A 20,340-nucleotide genomic window follows, 5' to 3' on the forward strand; every position below is an offset into this window, starting at 1 on the left:
ATGTACGCCGCGGTCAAGGAATGTGGAAAACTTTGCTCAACAACTAAGTCTTGTTCATGACATTTATATTTTCTTGTTATTAGGTTTACGACTGCATTACAAACCTGCGGTAGCAACGAACACAGTGACAAACAACCAGTATCCGAAGAAGAGAGTGATGAATATGAAAGTCAATATGGGTGTGAACAAGATGAAGGGGATAGCCTGGACAACTCTAGATGCCTCTTCAAACAGTTTCACCACCACCTTCATCCTCGGGAACATCACTATCAGGATAAGCAGAATGATGCCCTAGAATCATAGAAGCAATTGATAATTCCAATAGAATTTAGGTTGGGTTTTAATCCGTTCGCGTGTCTATCTCAAAAATTTCCACAACATCGGATGGAGTTCAGAACGACGAAATTTAAGCAATTAAATATTACAGATCTGTTGTATCAATTCTCTATCATATAGACAAACTTTATTCTGATGTTTAAACTTCCTCTTAATTTTTCACACTACAATTAAATTATCCTTTATTGATTAACAACAAAATAGGACATTGATAAAACGAGTCTAATTACTTTAAGTTTGAAATTTAGTAAATGTTTGTGCAGTACCAGTATGGTATGTAGCCTTACCATGACGACTGAGACAATAATAGCCAAGTACAGGAAATAGTCAACTTGGTCTTCCATGCTCTCAAGTCTATCTACTTCTGGTATGTCTTGCAACTTCTTGTACTCTGTCACGTACACATACCACACAGCCACAATCGACAGAATAGCGCCCACAATGAACAGTAGAGTCGACACGTAAATGAGGAACTTAGCCAGGAATCGGACAAACAGCGTCATCAGAGCCGCGATTCCTGAAGCACATTTCACGTGCACGAAAAAGTTAATCTAAAAAGAGCCAAAACCGTAATTCAAAATTAACAAAGCTTTCAAAAAGCATTGACTCATAACAAGGGGAAAATACTTTTTACACCCCCGGACCAGTTTTGTTTTGACATCTAGTGTAAATAGAATTTAAAAGTGTTAATAGAATTTGTTTCGGATAGGTGATGTGATTGTTGAATATTCAAGTAGCAATCTTGTTAAGAATTAATATCTCAGATGAATTACAAAGACTTTCATTTCCAACCGCATTTGCGAAAAAAAATTGGTACATAAAATTTGGTATAAAAAAACATAGCAGATTGCCGGAAAACAACGTCGGTTGACTCCACTGCCCGACGTTGGAAATGAAATTTGAAACAACAGAGAAACATAGAGAAAATTGAAGTGTCAAAAACACGGCCCATTTGGTCCTCAGTTTCATTAGACTCGATTAATATGTTGAATTTAGCCTATAAGTTAGAGGACCAAAAAGTTATAACTAAAAGCAGCTAGAAGTACACTCGGTAGAACTTTCATAAATTTATGCACAAAGTCTTCATGAGGTCTTCAGTACAAATTAAGTCTTCATCAGTACAAAGTCTATAGTTAAGTTTTAGTGCCCCGGCTCCATTGGGATATCCTGTTTCTTGTGATTTACCTTTTTTTTAAATTGACCAAATTTGCTTAAACGTCTTGAATGAATTCTAAAATCCAAAACAGTTGAAACAGTGAGCGAGATGAGCGAGAATCGTGAAACTGCCGAATCATGTAAAAAGAAAAAGGTAAAAACGAATTAAAAAACAAAACCTATAAAAAGACCTATAAAACAATCCGAAGAATTAAACGGAAAACCCGAAAGTCAACAACTCGACCCGCAGACTAATTCCCAATTACAAGCAAACAAACGAAAAAGTCAGAAATTTGGCAACAAAAAACAACAAAATAAACATTTCAATTGATAGTTTTGGTTTATATGTATTGAAAACCTGAATTACTTATCAAAAACGCATACATTACACGATAACTGGTTTGACAACAAAAATTTTGATTGACAAATAAAAAACGAAAATAAAAGCACTGCAAAACAAAAAAAACTAAGAAAAAATAAACCGACTAATGTCGGAAGAATTCCTCTCGAACGACAGGCGGGTAGAAAATTGTATGACCACACCGGGATTCGAACCATTGCACTCCCGATCCCTAACCAAATTCACTGCCTAGTGGGCCATCAGACACTTGTTTTTGATGCGCTGCAACCAAATTATATTAGCAACAAGCTTTACTTCGGAGTGGGGGCAATAGATATCACTAAAAAATGAAGAACGAAAGCGTGAAAAAGTCACTTGAGAAGTCAAAGAATGTTCTAGAAGCAAAGCGCAAAATGGTCCAGCGAAAAATTTGCATAAAAAAAGACCAACACGTTTACAATAATTGCTATGAACTTCGTTTAAGAGCAATTAAAAAAATAGAAAGAACAAATTTTCTTTTAAATTGACCAGACTTAATGAGGCTGCCTTTAAAAAATTCTGTTGTTAAAAAATATATACCTGAACTACATGAACTATACATAATAAAGCCAGCTAACTGACTCCAATGCAACTTAATGCCCCCTGGGCTTCGCCTGTTTATCCCTTTTTGCAGGCTCAAAGTCATCCAAAATGTGAACACATCTTAAGAAAAATGACAGAGCTCCAATACAATCAACTTCTTGGATTGTAAAAAACGAAAGCGCCAAAAATAGCCTTCGAGAGGCCGCCGGTGGCTATTAAAATGGTAGACTAAATTTACAGATATTCGTGAAATTTCTATCCGTTGTTTCAGAAGTACAACCAGCAAAGCTGGTCATTAACACTGAATTAGGCCAATGAGCCAATAATACAGCTACCTCTTAATCTGCCTGCCAACAATTCAATAATCCTTGGTATTACCTAAAATGTCAAAAAATAAAAAGTAGTATTATAGGAAAGTTGGCGTAATCATCCGTCTCAGTGCACGTTTTGTTCTTTTTCTAGGACAGCTATATTACTGCATGCAAAATACGACTTGTAAATTGAGCACACCATAGACCACTGCTTTTGAATTCGTTATTAATGGCTTCACTCGCCGTTCAGGCCCGTTTCATTCCATAAACAACTAGAGATATCGAAAAGCATTAGTGTAATATAAACTTTTCAGCAAAAATGCATAGCAATTGATTTACTCATTTTCTACAGGACGAATTAAAGCGGTAAAAGCAAATGTCCCCTTTTCAAGTTCAAAAAGACGTCATTTAAACCTATAGAAACCCATGACTGTAAAAATTCCTCCACCAAACAACCCTCGGTGTGAACTTTCTACGTTTTTTGGACCCTTTTTCAATTTTGGGAGTATTACCAGACCTAAGTACTATAATATGTTTGTTAGAGAATATATCTGGAAGCCTGTAGCAGTTAGAGCTGAGAGCTTAGGGTACTCACCAACGAGGCTGCGTTTAGATTGACAAAATATACCCAAACTAAATTCGAAATTTCTCAGAAATTTTGCTCTCTTAAGTAGCAGCTGAAAGTAGTCCACTGAATAATTTTGGCAAACCACACGCAATTGCGCATGTCGTTCTATTTATCTTCGAAAAAAAATTCTGTAAATGAAATAACCCACAATCTATTTCAAAAAATGCGGCTAACATAAGACCAATCGCTCTCGAACGACTGCGAGTCTAGAAAACATTGCAGGGGTGTTCGAGCTCCTACGGTGGGTTTCGTACCCAAGACCTCTCGGTAGTCAGTTGTGCAAATTACGCACTTTGCTACACGGGCCATGCTAAGCCTCATTCACAATCGGTTTTATTTTAGCAACAGTATATTTTTGAATGCGCGCGATTCAAATCACTCAAAAGTGTCGAGAATTCAAGCGTAAAAAAGCTTGAAGTCAATCGATAAGTAAAATCGAAAGAAGGTGCAAGAAAACGGCCAAGCGAAATTTTCGTACGAAAAAGACACACGTTTACAATAATTGCTTCACTTTGTTCGAGAGCAATAAATCAGTCATTTTTTACTATACTTTTTATTGTAACCGCCTACATTTAAAACAGAACAAAAGGACAAAACAGCTGATAAGAAGTATACTAAGCAGAGTAAAAGATCATTGATTTTCAAGAGCATACAAAAATGAAATATGTTACCCTTTAACGTAAGAGCGACGGAGAACAAAACTCTTTTCAAAAGAACTTTAACAGAGTTTTTGCAACATCAGCATGAAAATTTTCCAATAGATAGACATTTAGGATCATTCGTGTCCTATTTATATATATATATATATACATATATATATATATATATATATATATATATATATATATATATATATATATATATATATATGTATATATATAGTGGAACGAACAGCTTAATGGGAAACATCAATTAATAACCAGAAGATTAATGTATAATTTTGATTATTTCAATAATATTCCTGATTAATCTGAAGGCATGTAAACTTTAACGTTTCGGTTATATTATTAATTTACATGTTTAAAAAATAATCGTCAAGTGCTAACTGATTTACAAGAGGAAATCAAAATTTTAATGAGCTTCCAAATATTTCGAAGAAGTTATATCAGTGCACTTGCTTGTACCCGTAGCACCCAATACTCTAAACTACCAATTCTGTAAGAACTTGTAAAAATACGTTTTTGAGGGCAATTAAAATTGCACCCAGGAACTCTTGTCAGAGAGTTGAAAAATAGCGCACATCAAAACGTCATTGCAGAGCGGCAGAATCACTGTATAAGAGGGGGTCGAAGCGCGAACCATTATAGCTCTCGCCAAATGAAGCTGCAATTAAACATATGCAAAAATCTTTTCAGGAAACGACTAGTAAAGGAAAATCGCGATGAGGTTATCCATCGCCATTGTTAGAGCTACGCAGCTTTTCATAAACAAGCTACTTTGAAGGAAGCAACTTGATAATTCCTTGAACAAAATAAATCATTAGAGCTATTATCTTTCGATACAAAAAAAGTTATCTGGCCATCTCAAAGATCAAAGAAGAGCTTTGTTAAGAATTTACAGAACTATCAATCAATTAATTACTCTTTAATTAAGTTACTCTCGAGCAATAAAATAACATAGCCGGCAGATTGCCGGAATAGCTGCGAAAGAATAGACCTGCGTGCCATATAATAGCGATAGAAACAGATACAGATCTAAATTGAAAAAATCGACGCCGATCAAAAACTAGGCTAAAAAACATTCAGCGATAAATTAATAAAGCTTGTTAAAATTCATTCCACAGAAGCCTCTTATTAGGGAACTTTACTGCACATATGAGTTCCTTTGACCTTAAACAAAATCAAATTAAACTTAAGTTTTAAAGAGCAAAAGTCATTTTATTGAGTGAGGTAAGTCACGTATGATCAAAATCTAATCACGCAAATAACCTAAAAACTTTCGCTAAAGCGAGTGAAAAATGACGTCACGCGCGCAAATGCCGTTAGTGAGAGGAAGAAGTCATTCATAAAATTTGACTTTTTCAGCTTTGCCGTGTGAACAAATGTAAAACGAAAAAAGAGCGTCAGACGACGAAACAAAAAAACATAGCCGGAAGAATTCCGGAAGCGACTCGATGCGTCAAAACTACACAAATAAAACCGTAATTGCGGCGGAAGGCATTAATTACCTTTTGTATTAAACCATTAACTCATTATCTCCCCTTGTCTGATCTAAAAATTGTAAACTTAAACCACTGTCACCAAGAGAAACAAAATGCAGCAAAATCTTATTTTATTGAAAATGTTTGGTAACGTTAAAAAACCCGAAATGGATAAGAATGTCAAAATACTGATGGGCTGAAACAGCTGACAGGGCTATCAATTGTTCTCAAATATTTCATGATTCTTATCTCAATAAGATCGGGAAAGCAAACGGCAGATAAATCTTAGACACAAGTTAAATCTTTTAAAAAATGAAAGCTCAAATTTAAGAAAAAGAAAACCACTATAAGTACATTTCTAATCACTGCAACTAAGACACAAAACAGCACACACTTCTCCCTTATTCTACATATGCCAGACAACATGATTTCAAACTAAATCAAAAATTAAATTTATAATAGAAAAGAAAAACGCAGCAGAAGAATATTCAAAGGCAGAAAATTGTTTATCAACACCAAGGCCGGAAAAAAGTTGCAGTAGATAGTATTAAGTGGACATTTTGGAAAATGCTTGCTAGCAAACTCTCAGTACTGCCTTTTGTTGAATGAAATCAATTGCAAACCAAAGAAATGACGAAAATCTAAGAAAAAGCTAAAATCATTCAATTTTTTAACAACTGAAAAAAACCAATCAACAAGAAACAGAAGTGCCATAAATAGGTACAGGAAAAAGCTAGAATGATACTAACTAGAATGTGAAGAATCTGGGCACAATGTGAGGAACACCGTAACAAAAATAGATTCTTGATTTTGAAAGTTAAAAATCAAATTAAAAAATCAAGAAAAACGAATACATTTCATTGTTCAGCATTCGTCACATAGAAAAGCTAACTAGTCATCCGATACAAATGATCTATCCTCCTGAAGAGAACAAAAAAATAGGAAAAAGCAGAATTCAAACATACGAAACATTGAAATATTTTGCAAAAAAAAAATGGTCAAAAAACTGCATTCATGAAACAGTTTTCTGTTTTTCAAAAACTTAACGCCAAAAAATGATTGAATTTTTATTGAAACGAAATTAAAGTCCCTCATGTTGCACAAAAAGACCATTTCTAGTAATTAAAACCAAAATACGAACAAAAAATTTGACAAAAATCGGAAAAAGACTACCAAAATCGGATTAGCATATGTACAATTTTATAAAACAAATTACACCGAGGTAGAAAGCGGTGTTGAGTATATAAATAGTCAAAAAAAATCTGCCATATTAACTGATTTTTGGCAAAAAGACGGTTAAAAGATCCATAAATGAAAAAATTATTAGAAAAAAAGCCAAAAATTAACTAAAAAATCAAGAAATATGTGCCAATTTTGAACTTGAAACGCATTTTCAGGCTTCGCAAAACACTGTGGTATCAATTGCTGAAGATCGCATTTCAATTTGGCATCGAATAAAAATAATTTCTACAAAAAAGCAAATTACAAGCAAAAAAAATTGGGCCACTTAGACGAAAAAACGGTTATCTATATGTGCAATTCGGTCAAAAATAACTTTTCAAAGTCAAAAAGTCATTCACTAAACGTAGCGCATGATCAAAAAACTTCTCTCGCTTAGCGAAAATCTGTTCACCAAGACAGATTTTCTCACTTTCGCTTTTAGGTCAAAATGCCGCGTGAACAAATCTACTTCCTGTAAAAAAAAAACATAGCCGGAAGAATTCCGGAAGCGACTCGAAGCGTCAGAACTTCACTAACAAAACCGTAATTGCAACGGAAGCCACTACCTTTTGTATTAAACCATTAACTCACTACGTCCCCAGGTCTGCTCTAAAAATTGGTGAAACTTAAACCACTGTCAACAAGAGAAACAAAATGCAGCAAAATTTTATATTATTGAAACGTTTGGTAAAGTTAAAACAATCCAAAACAATTAAGGTGGTAAAAAACAGATAGTCTGAAAAACCTGACAAGGTTATCAACAGCCCTCAAATAATTCATGATTCTAATCTGAAAAAGATCGCGAAAGCAGACGGCAGATAATAATCTTAGAAACTAAGTTAAATCCTTTCAAATAAGAAAGCTCAATTTTAAGAATCAGAAAACACCTTTAACTACACTTCTAATCACTGCGATTAAGAAAAAAAACAACACACACCTGTTCCTTCTTTTACATAAGCTAGACAACATGATTCCATACTAAATCAAAAATAAAATTGATCATAGAAAAGACATAAGCCGCAGAATTTTCAAAGGCAAAAAATCGTTTTAATTAATACCAAGGCCGGAAGAAAGCTGTAGTAATTAGTCATAAGTGGACATTTTGGAAAAAGCTTGCTATCAAACTCTCAGTACTGCCTTATGTTGAACGAAATCAATTGCAAACCAAAGAAATGACGAAAATCTAAGAAAAAGCTGAAATCATTTATTTTCTACAACTGAAAAAATCAACATACCGAAAATAAATGTAGGTGCCAGGAAAAAACTAGAATCATACTAACTAGAGTGTTAATATGGGCACAATGTAAGGAGCACCGTAACAAAAAGACATTCTTATTTTTTGAAAGTTGAAAATCAATTTAAAAAATTCAAGAAAAACGAATACATTTCATTGTTCAGCATTCAAGACATAGAAAAGATAACTAGCCATCCAGTACAAAGATCTATTCTCCTGAAGAGAACAGAGAATAGGAAAAAGCAGAATTCATAAATACGAAAAATTGAAACATTCTGCAAAAAAAATGGTCAAAAAACTTTTAAGACTGCATATATGAAAAAGTTTTAAATGTTTTTTTTTCCAAACCTTAACGCCAACAAATGATTGAATTTTTATTGAAACGAAATTAAAGTCCCTCATGTTGCACAAAAAAACTATTTCTAGCAATTACAACCAAAATAGAAACGAAAAATTGACGAAAATCGGAAAAAAAACTACCAAAATCGTATTAGCATATGTACAATTTTATGAAACAAAATTACATCGAGGTAGAAAGAGGCGTTGAGCATAGGAATTAACAAAGAGAAGTTGCCATATTAACTGATTTTTGACAAAAAGACGGTTAAAAGATCCAAAAATGAAGAAATTAATACTATAAAAGCCAAAAATTAACTAAAAAATCAAGAAATATGTGCCAATTTTCAACTTGAAACGCATTTTCAGGCTCTGCAAAACACTGTGGTATCAATTTCCGAGGTTGACATTTCAATATAGTATCGAATAAATTTTATTTCTACAAGAAACCAAATTAAAAGCAAAAAAATTGGGCCACTTAGACGAAAAAACGGCTAAAAACGGTCATCTATATGTGCAATTCAGTCAAAAACTACTTTTCAAAGTCAAAAAGTCATTCACTAAACGCAGCGCATGATCAAAAAACTTCTCTCGCTTAGCAAAAATCTGTTCACCAAGACAGTTTTTCTCACTTTCGCTTTTAGGTCAAAATGCCGCGTGAACAAATCTAAAATCTACTTCCTGTAAAAAAAAAAAACCGAGAGAAAACCAATACTCCTCTTCGAGTCGTAAAAACCTTAAGAAAACCAATACTCCTCTTCGAGTCGTAAAAAACCAAGAGCACCGCAATATAGCTACGCTCAGCTTACAGCTTCGCAGCTATAAAAACCTTACAGCCTTGAATGTAAAAAATGAAGAAAAAAGTGTAGTAAAAACCAACGTACAAAAAACTCGAATATGAACTTATTTATGTCATCAAAAATCACCTCTTTTAATATTGTCACTACTGGATCCCATACTCACATGGGCCGCAGAAAATTGCTCATAAGTCGGATTACTGACATATTTTGTGTGAGAAATTCAAGTGGATGAAAAAATGAAACTAAGTGGCCTCGAGTCATTATTGACCTATGGAACGAAAAAAACCTGTATAACTGATACATGTACGTTTTGCCGGCTTGTAGCGCCGTCAAATTCAGAATTATAGAGCTTGTATTTTGAAAATAAGACCACACCAATAGACATGATGCACATTCCCACAATCTGTTTCCACGAATTAGCCACGTCCGAGAAAGCATACTCCAGCCACGAAATCTTCTGGAAATGCTGAATGGCCACAGTCATGGCTTCCTTTACATCTGGGATACATCTCTTCAGAATTGAGTGACTAAAAAACAGTTCGCCGCACTTTTTTAACGTCATTTTAGCTTGCATTTACAAAGATTTTTTATAATCTCAAACAAGTAAATCTTTCCTTTGAATAACTAAATAAAAAGTAAAGTTCGGTTTCCATAAAATAAAATTTTGAAGCCTTTAATTTCAATGTCCATTGGAACTGGTTCGTGTCTTTTTGCATCTTAAATTTATTCTTTGATTTTTACTTTCTTGGAAATTTACTCCATTTACGAAAAAATTTGACTACATTTTGATTTCCATTTCGTTGAAAAACCATATATACGCGTATTGGCATTAATTTAAATGTTTCCGATTATTCGGAGCTTTTTGTCGTCAAGTGTGTTTGTTTAATAGATTATATGGAAAAATTTATTTAATGAAGTTTTTGCTATAAGTTCAATTTTATTTCCAAGAAGTGGATTATGAGCAGTGTCCTGTGCTTGCGGTGGAATCGGAGTTGACCGAAGTGACAATTTACATAATCGAAGTGATACTTATTGCTAGTATGAAAACGAAAAGCGAAGCAAAACCATTTGCGAATAATTTACTGATAGCATTATACAAAACGTATAATAAACATACACTATTATTTTTGCATTGCAAAAAAATTCTACCAACAGCATTTCTTTGTTTGATTCTCTCGCTGGATACTAACAATTCGATTGCCTGAGCACTAAAAGAGCTGTCTTGCAGTTACAAGGTAAGATCACGCCCACTATAAATTTCAAGTTGTGACTTCCGTACCCTATAGGATTCACGTGCAGTATGGTGAAGATATCTTAGATGCAAGGTACTCAAATCTACATTCGATTTTGAGTACTAAAAGACACATTTAGTTTCTACCTCTTATAGAGAACAGAGGGGCACTTGTAAACAGACGTCTGTTTGAGATAATCTGCTTCTGAGTCTGGCTTCTGATTGTACTGACAGTACTTAGCACTGTTTTCCACCATGACACTAGCGTCGTCCAATATATTCGCCTCCTCTGTGGGACACTCCTCAACACACAGGGAAGTGTATGCCAAGTTAAATGTTCGAGTATCTCCATTGTAAAACAGCATAAAGAACACGGACCTGAAGAGATTAAGAAACAGTCGTATTGGTCACATTTCTTTTTATTGACAATTTGCCAAGAAAATGTTCCAAAACAAAAAAGTATTATTATAACGAGCCGATGGCCAACAATTTGGGTAAAATCAACTGCATCTTCGGAAAATAAAAATATAAGTGCCTTGTTGCACTTTTGTTCGAGTAAGTTTTCCAAGCAAAGCGCTTCACAACAACGAGAGCTAAAATAAGATCTTTAGGCATCTGTTATCGGTTAAGTACAATTGTTTTTCAAGATTCCGGTCAAAATGGTAATAAAATTGACAATAATTATTACAATTCCGAAGATACAATTGATATTATTACCAGCCTGTTTCTGGTTTAAGATTTCGTTCGAATTACCATGGTGACACAACAGTTGCATTTATTCGTCGGTACTACGTTTCAAAATAATGCCAATAAAACCTCCTTAGATGCATTTTATTGAAACATTTTTGTTTTCTGCGTAATTTTACGTTAAATGGTGTACAATTGAGCTAATAGGCAGAAAAATCCGATCCTGCTTTCGTGAGGCGTCTTATAGAAAACTTCCAGTTCATTTCTTTCACTTTGTCTCGTTTGATTGCATATTTCGTTTCCAAAATTACTTAAGTTCAATATGGTATTATCCTTTTATAATCAAGGTACGAAGCAAGACGTCATGCAACTCAATATACAATTAGAGCCGAAGCGCTTTCAAGTTTCTTAGAAAATACTTTTTCTCGATAACAGCTACTTGCTTCCATAATCAACTCGGTAGTATATGTTTCTATCTTCTTCAGCGCTCAGATTGGTCTCATTATAATGTGTTGTTATAGCTGAACCGCACAGTACGGTCGCGACCACGTAACCTTTGTATGTATTCAATTTTGAGGTAACCAGAAAGCAAGAACCTTTGATTTTCTTTACTGTTTTGCTGAGCGATACTTGTCTGGTTTTAGAAATAATCTGCATAACTTTTTCCACTGTGATTGCGTCGGGTAAATCGTTGATACAGTGTATAAACCGTAATGACCCAAGGACTGACCCCTTATGTACACCACATATTTCACTCTAGGTACGAGGATATTACTTAGATACGAGGCAGAAATTCAAAGTTTTCTCCAAAGCCAAGTTATTTTGGGTAAGAAAGCTGCCGAGGCGCAATCAGATTCTTTTTCCGAATCAAGACAAAGGTGTTGGGTAGTCTCAGAAAATGTGATCGAAACTTCTGTGCATTTTAAGTAGGATGATGAGCATCTATGTTTCTTTTCAAAGTAGTTGAAAAATTTTTAGGGATGTTATAACCACGGGAATTTTTGACCCATATTGAAATTAGAGATTCAATGGGTTTAATTTTCCTTAGTGTTGCAGTTTGGGGAAAAGGTTGCTAAAATCTTGGCAAAAGTTCTCAAACCGAAAAATGTTGCTGAAAGGTCATTGACCGAAATACGTTGCTTAAAGGCCATTGATAAAAAAACGATCTGAAAAATATATTTTGTCGATTTTTTTCCTACTAAACAGGCTATAAGCGGAAATATTTAAAAGCAAAAAGGGTCAATGTCAGAAAAAGAATAGTGTCAAAAAAAGGTCATCATAGATGCGAAGCTGTAAGCTGAGGTCAAGTAAGTTGCGGTTAGCTTGGATTTTGTTTGTTTCGTCGTCTGACGCTCCTTTGCGTATTACATTGTTCACGCAGCAAGCTTCAAAGGGAGCAATTTTGTTGACCGTCTTTTAAGCCGCATTTCATTTCTCTTTTGCTAAGTTTGTGCGTGACGTCAATTCATAAACTATGTGACGGTGAGTTTTGCTAATTGTCTGTTTTGTAGGTTTTTCGGCTATCTGCCGGCTATGCTGGAACGATATTGTTCAGGAACAGTCTGACCCAAAAAGCTTTTTATACTGAACAGGACAATGCTGCAAAGCATGCCAAGGTAAAAAAGGGTTTATGTTCGAAATACGTTTTTTGCAAGTCATTGTAAAACAAATCGTTGAGGAAACAGATTGTGTTGAACAATTGTAATAAAAAAGTCATAACGAGGACTTTAATGATTAAAAGGTCCGTGATCGAAAAAATGTTTGCTCATCATGTTACTAAATCAAAGCCTGAACTCTCTCTCTATCTCTCTCTCTCTCTCTCTCTCTCTCTCTCTCTCTCTCTCTCTCTCTCTGAACTCATCGAAAAAAATTGTGATTACGAGAAGTGTCAATGACCCAAAAACGTGCTGATACAAAAACCAAAGTTAGCTGCCGAAAATCAATTGGTGGTTGTGATTGAGACTGCGGTTTCCTTTTGTTTGTTCTTCGCTCCCTTTTTCTCCACATTTTTCTTTGGAGGGCAAATTTAATCAGAAATGAATCTTATCACTGTCTAAATGACTTAGTGTAATATAAGTTCGTGTTGAAGTTACTACATATTTCCAGCCATTCATATAGAACACGTTCGTAATGACAGCTGCTGCTAATGATTTATTGCATCTAAAATGTAACAGGCTTTTTATTTTTTTCCTTTCTAAAAACTATTTTGAAATAATTTTTGTTAGCATTAGCCAGTCCCACCCAATTGTGCTGGTGTCCGCTTAGCATCTATTTTGGAAAAAATCTGTGTTGTTTTCATCGACTTCTCGTGCACAACCTTTGAAACTCATCGTCTTAAGTTCTTTCAGTTTTGTCTTCCTTGTTTTATTATTAAATCCATAATCGTTTCTTCTTTCTTTATTTATTTTCCGTTTTTCTTCTATCTATCGTCTTCGTTTTTCTTATTGTTTTTCTCGACTACATCTATCTCGCCCCCTCTCATTTTAGCTTTCTTTCATTGTCGTTCTTTTCTACCTCTCGGTATCCCTCCTATCGTTCTCACTCTCTCTTTCTCTGGCTCTTTTCTTTCTCATTTTTTCTTCGTCTGTTTTTCGAGTTAACTTTGCCTTTTCTGCTTTTTTATCGTCTATTTTTCGTGCTGTCATTTTTAATGTATTGCGGTTTTTTTCTGCATTATATTTTATCTCTTCTGTGCTCTCTCACTTATTGTTTTTGCTTTCACTTTCTTTTTTTTCAGTTTTGGCTTGACAGGTTTTTTTGGTCTATGACTTCTCAAGTTCTGCCTGTTTTCGTATTTGTTCTCTTTAACCATTCTAATTCCACGATTTCAGTCAATGCGACAATAATATGAATAATTTGAATGAAATTTGGATCAAAGACGTTTGTTTTGAATTCAGCTTGTTGTAATCCTCTGTGATAACTTGTGATACTGGGAATGATTTTTTTCACAAAGGTACACCAGTTATCATAAACAGGTTTTCAATGAGAATATCATTTATTACAGCTTCGAATTAAAGTAGATTCAGATAGCTTTTACGGACCTGCTAGTAGTTTGTGAAAGAAATGTTAAAAGATCGTGCATTTCTGTGTACAATGATACTGGAAGAAGTTGAAGCTTTAGTTGTTGTAGCCTGTCTCTGTAACTGAGGTCACTATGAAAATCCCTTTAGATGGTTATTGCTGTACTTTTTCAAATGTCCTGAGATTTGACTTGGATAGCTAGCACGCTTCATGCGCATATGTGAGAATTGAAACAATGTAACAGCAAGAGGCGTTGCTTTGGTATAGTGTTTGAAAGTGTTGACAAAATTGACTTCAACGTGAACAAAGCCGAAATGGCTTCTTTTACATCTATTCACAGTATTCTCCTTCCACAACAAATTAGTTGTTAAAATAACACCGGGATCTTTTTGTGAAATTGGAGTTTCTATCAGTCATCCGTTACGAGTTCTTTGAATATTTCCTTTTACCTTCACCAGTTTGGAAGTTAAAACATTTAACCCCAGATTACGTTTGCACCATTTCTATAGCTTCTTCGCTATTATTTGAAGGCTGACATTACTCGTGGTTACTAATTTCATACCGTCAGCATACTCAAAACAGGACTTGTTTCCGGGAGGTGATTTACAAAGAATGAAAAATAGGGGACCCAACTTTGAGCCCTATGGAACTCGCTTGACACTTCAAACTTGAGAATTGAATATTAATTTTTACTCTGTCTCCAATTTTCCAAGAACAATGTCACCAATTTCAGTAATCTGCCACCTACTCCGATATTTTTCATTTCAGTTTATTTATCAGAAGATTGTGGCAAACGCAATTAAATGTCTTTTTAATCTAAGTACAGGACTGATGCGTTTTGTACATTGCAGTTGTTAAATAAGTTGTATAAGTTGTCGGCAAAGGAGATCATTTGCGTTACAGTTGATCTACGTTGACAAAACCGGGTTGAGCGTCCGGGAGATTTGTTCAAGTTGTAAAGCGAATCAAATAACAATTTTTTAACAGAGTGAGCTTATTGACCAAAATTGCATGACCTTTGATTTGTCACCGTCATTAAAAATTGGTATAAAGTTACTCAATCTCCACAAATCAGGATAAACATCTTTGTTGCTGAACGATTGAAAAATTATTTTGAGAGATTTTGGTAGTGTCGGTGACATATTCTTCAGAACTATGTTTCTGATATCGTCCGGTTAGTTTATTTAAAGCGAGTTTAGAAACGATTTTTTTAAATGGGCACCCCACTAACGGCCTTTGTATTCGGAGAAAATATACGAGATGAAAATATCATTTGAATTGGTTCTTTTCTGTAAAACTGCAGAAAAACTTAAAACCGATGCTTTTTCACTATCAATGGCAGCTTCCCGATCTTCGTAGTACACTTTCTAGGGTATATCTGAATTTTTCTTGATGCTTTAGATACTTTTGTATGATACTGAACTTTTGGCCTGAAGAATTTCGTCTTCGGAAACTCGGGTTTTCACCCGTCGACTTTTCAATTTCTTGTTTTAAATCACATAGTTTTTACAAGTCTTCTGGCTTATGTTTCTCTGGTGTTTCTCTTTGTTTTTTAGGTGACAGGTGATTGGTGATATCCCCAGAGGAAGATTAGACCTGTGCAAAGTAACTACTGGAACATACGAAGAGATTTTCTTAACCACTTATATCATTGCTCAAGTGAATGACTGAAATTGTTAAAGCAATATGGAGAAAAAGGAGCTCAGTGATATCATCTACATTGAAGCGCAGCCAATCTTTTTGAATTCATAACGTTGATTTCCATCACTGTTTTTGAAATATGTATCGTGATATGTATTGTTACCAGTATAGTGGCGCATACGGTATTAAGAGCAGAAAAAAAACATTCGATTTCTTGTTGAGATTTTTTCCAATTTTTAATCAGATTTTGATTTCCAACTGGCATAAGGCTAAGTAGTGAGAAAAACGTCACGAGTTTTTGCTAGGTGTTTGTTGTGACATTGCTCAAAAAAGAGTTAACAAATTTTTTCGGTTAAAAACTCATCGGCATTTTCGGCCGTTAGGGAGTGCCAAATTGCAGAAGAGAAGTCGATATCACCGATAAAACAAAGCAACAATTTAGTTCTGCTTTTACTATCATTAGTTGTTCTGACATGTCGCCGAACTGCAAAGATCTCCGGTGGTATTACAATTTAAAGGATTGTAAAGAAAATAAAACTTGAAGTCTCATATTGATCCAAACTTTTAATGCTACAATTCTACATATTGATTTTATTGCAAGCAACTCATGTTGGCAGTTGATGACACTAATGGCAATGAGGACACCACCATATTTTGCTTTTCTTACCTCTGCTGCTGTCTTTCATGCAACAGTTGTAATTCTTCACAAAAGTGAGTTTTCCTGAGCTTCAGCCGCGAGCCAAGTTTCTGAGAGACAAATTTTATCACACTGAACGTTGTTCAAAATTGGCTTGTAATTTGAGGTCAAATTCCGTCCGTAAAAGAATAGTATATTTAAGGTCGACTTTCTTGTCACCGATAATTTGTTCATTATCCAGTTTAACCAACCTTTGATTTTGATAAACAAAAGACCCGAGATTTCGCAGGGGAAAGTTTTATACTCGGATAGAAATGCCCGCCGTTGCATCAAAAGTTTATTTTCTAGCTCTTGTTTTTGTTGATGCAACTTTTTGCCCATAAAAACGGCTTGGTCGTAGGTTAAAGACCACAAAAATTTTCCTCGTTCCGAAGGATTTGTTGGCGAAAAATAGTTCGAGTCTTAGTGGCCGGGTATGGTCCAAGTCGTCTTATATCTGATATGATACATTCATCATCAATATGTTCAAAATATTCCTTACAGCAGTCAAATCACTTTCAGCACGTTTGCGACGATCCGTTTCATTTGGATCAGGAACTCCTCTCAGTCGAATTGCATCATACATTTTTGCTGGCCTAGTTTCCTTAACGGCTTCAGCTACTCAACCATTCTTTTCTCAATTTCTATTTTAATGCTCATATTGACGCTTTTAATTCCTTCAGCTCATTTTTAATTGAATCAATCTTATTTTTGTTACATTCTATTTCAAAGGATATTTAGTCAATTACAGTGTCTCTCTGATTGTTCCTCCCAGCACATTCATCGCACAAAAGTAGAATCTGGTTAATTTCACTCAAAACATTGATCGGTGCGTCACTCAAGTTTGCATACTGTTTTTTAAAATGCATTACTTCACTGCATAAACGCAGATATAATTTGCACCCTTGTTTTTGACGGCTTGCTTGCAGGACTTGCATGAGGCCTCCTTTTCTTGTTTATTGAACAATTTTTCTTCTTACCCGAATGAAATTTTTCGGTTCGCAATGAATTTAAGGAAAAATCGGCTTGAGTCGAGACAACTAATCACCGTACCCTGAGAAGTTCAAATCTGAAGTGGTTCAGCGGTAATTAACTGGTAAAAATAAATTAGAACATTACTCGATCTCAATGTTCTCCAACGAAGACAGAAGGCTTTCTGATTCGTCTTCTGCTTTTTCACAGAGCGTTTATTTTTCACTAATTCTTCCCGAGCGCCTTCGTGGTTGAGCACCGTTCTCTAGATATTCAGCTCAATGTCTTCAGAAGGATGTACCTTGATACGTTCATTAATTTAATCGTCGTCTTTTCTTTTCCTTCAGTTTATTGTTGTGATAAACTAATTAAATAGTTTCATATTTTGAATGATGACTACTGATGATGCGAGCAACTGAGTGGCCTCAAAAGTCAACTCAACTTCTGGATACTATCCAAGTGTGGAAGAACTCCTTGTTGCGATGAACAATGATGTTGACTACAAGACTCTCACTGGGAAGCTCACAAAGGACTGGCTACATTGCTTGCTGAAAGACACTCTACTCCATTTAAAAGAAGCTAAGTCATATTCAAAAACACTGAATCTTGTTGATAGTAGAATGAACACTCTGAATGAAATTCTCGATGAACAAAAAATGGTTACCGAGGAAAAAAACAAAAGTTGACTGAGTTTAATATCAAACCAATGGAAACATACAAGACAAATGAGAGACAAATTGTTAAGCCAGCCATAAACGATAACAAATTTTTACAACTAAAAGTTTTTGGTATACCTGAAAACAACGAAAAGTTTTCTAATGAACGTCTGTTTGTTGAAGGACAAACAATCAATACAAAATCTAGCTAAGAAATGAGCGTTCAGTTAGCTATTGAAGATTGCTTTCGATTAGGAAAGTATCTACGAAGCACCGTCCAATTTTGGTGACGTGTCCGTCTATTTGGGATGCTAGGTTATTCTTAAGTAAAGCCATTGAAAGCAAGTTACATGGACGTAAGAAGATTTTAGTCATACCGGAGTTATCTGCGGCTGATGAAGAAACAGAGAAAAAGCTGTTAAAGAAAAGGTTCGAAATGATACAAAGTGGTTGCATCAAAAATAAGTTCAAGTTAAAGCTATTTTACGACAATCTAGAGGTAGCTCTTGATTGATTACAACTCTCATTCATTGCGATCAACGTTCGGGGCACTGCTTCTGCTAAGAAACGAATACAGTAGACTAATTTTTTATCTAAACATTCTCCGCAGATTGTTTGCCTCACAGAAACTTGGCTTGATTCTGATTTTGACTCGAAATTGACCTTCGATACTAACTACACTGAAGCAGCCATGGCTAACAGAGAGAAAGGTGCTCATGGTAGTGTTGCCATTCTTCAAAGCAACAATGTAATTAGCAATGCCAAAAATTGCTCCTCTGATAATTTTATTTGTGCTGATGAAGTTTATTTGTCCGCAACTTGTCCCATTCTTGTAGTATCTTTGTATATTCAACCTAAAACAAGCAATTATCCTCCACCATGGAAGCAAATATCTGAATCACTTGGAAGGTTGTTGCAATAACTCAATGGTAGAACAGTTATTACTGGCGATTTCAATGAGCTTACTGTTGACTGGGTCTCTTTCACATCAACATCTCATAATGATGTCGAAAGTTTCTTCGACCTTTTAATACAAAATAATTTTCTACAGATAGTTCAGGATGGCACACACGAGGGTGGTCACATGCTGGACTTAGTTTTTGCTAATTTGGACGACTTTTATCTACCATTAAACTACATTATAAAAAGTGATTTTAGTGACCATTTTGGCGTTAAAACTTGCATTGACCTACCAGAGCTCGAATACCAAAACCACTCTAGCTTTGAATTTATTTCTCGTGACTGCTATTCCTCTATCAGTCATATTCAGTCTTCTAGTTTGTTTTTCCTAGCATTAGATACAAAATCGCTGGATTTTGTACCCTTCTTTTTGAAATATCTGTATGATCTTCTTAGCAGTTATAAAACTAAGAAACGATCGAAAAGGAATAACTTACCATAGTTCTATTCGTCCCACACTATTCATGCTTTGAATAAACGCAACAACATGGTTAAAAATCATTGGAAGTTTCCTTCTGTGTTGGTGGAAGAACTTAGCAGAGATGTAGACGTGTCAATAGAACTTGACACTGCAGTTTATCTTGATCAATTTGCCTGAAATAAAACTGGCGCGTCAGGTTGTTTTCGTCTTATTAAGAGACTCAAGAGTGAGCACTTACCTACTGAAATGAGATCTCAAAGTACAACGCATAATGGGTACCGTCCATTGCGAATGCTTTTAAGGCTTATTTTATGACAGTCTATCAGCCTGCCGTTGGTTTTTTCGACGACTTGAACAACGGATCTTAAATGAGCTGTCATTTACGATTGACGATATTCGAGCCGCCTTATCTCAAGCTCCCCTCGGTAAAGGTTTTGACAAAATTCCAGGTGACTTTCTTCGGATGGCTACAGATAGTTTAACTTATCATGTCATGAAACTCTTTCAAAGCATTTCTGAAAATTCGACATATCCAAAATTATGGAAGAAAGCAATGATCATAACAACTTTTAAAACGCGCTCCAAATTTTGTATTCGGTCTTACCGTCCAATTACTAACTTAAGTAAATTATCCCAAAAGTTTGAAAGAATTATTTTTAATGGTCTATATCCTTTTGTCAGAAAGAGAATATCTCCTCGTCAATTCGGATTTATGAAAGGACGCTCAACAATAACTCAATTTATATTGTATCTTGGTGAAATTTACAAAGCTCATGACAAACATGCTGATGTATTTTGCCTGTATTAAGATTTCAGCAAAGCTTTTGATTGTGTTCAACACTCAATACTTTTAAACAAATTGAGAAGCTTTGGAATTGGTGGAAATTTATTACGTTTTCTAGTTTCCTATTTAACGAACAGAGAACAGTGTGTCAAGGTTGAAAGTTGTTTATCTTCATGGGCTTCCATTTCAAGCGGAGTTCCACAGGGTT

The 20,340-nt window shown here is 35.0% G+C and overlaps 1 protein-coding gene across 2 annotated transcripts in view; it reads right to left on the reverse strand.

The window, feature by feature from the left end:
* The window catches only part of LOC142339359 (choline transporter-like protein 1), a 246,177-nt gene that overhangs the window by 71,288 nt on the left and 154,549 nt on the right, over positions 1 to 20,340 (reverse strand). For both annotated transcript variants that reach the window (XM_075389359.1, XM_075389358.1), the window contains exons 5-8: positions 10,462 to 10,692; positions 9,459 to 9,610; positions 624 to 853; positions 105 to 291 (exon numbers count right to left, since the gene is read on the reverse strand). In XM_075389359.1, coding sequence (XP_075245474.1) covers positions 105 to 291; positions 624 to 853; positions 9,459 to 9,610; positions 10,462 to 10,692 — 800 coding nt within the window. The remainder of the gene's footprint in view (positions 1 to 104; positions 292 to 623; positions 854 to 9,458; positions 9,611 to 10,461; positions 10,693 to 20,340) is intronic.

This window comes from Convolutriloba macropyga, chromosome 5 (genome assembly GCF_964194025.1).
Source record: "Convolutriloba macropyga chromosome 5, txConMacr16.3, whole genome shotgun sequence".
In the NCBI taxonomy this organism is placed as follows: domain Eukaryota; kingdom Metazoa; phylum Xenacoelomorpha; order Acoela; family Convolutidae; genus Convolutriloba; species Convolutriloba macropyga.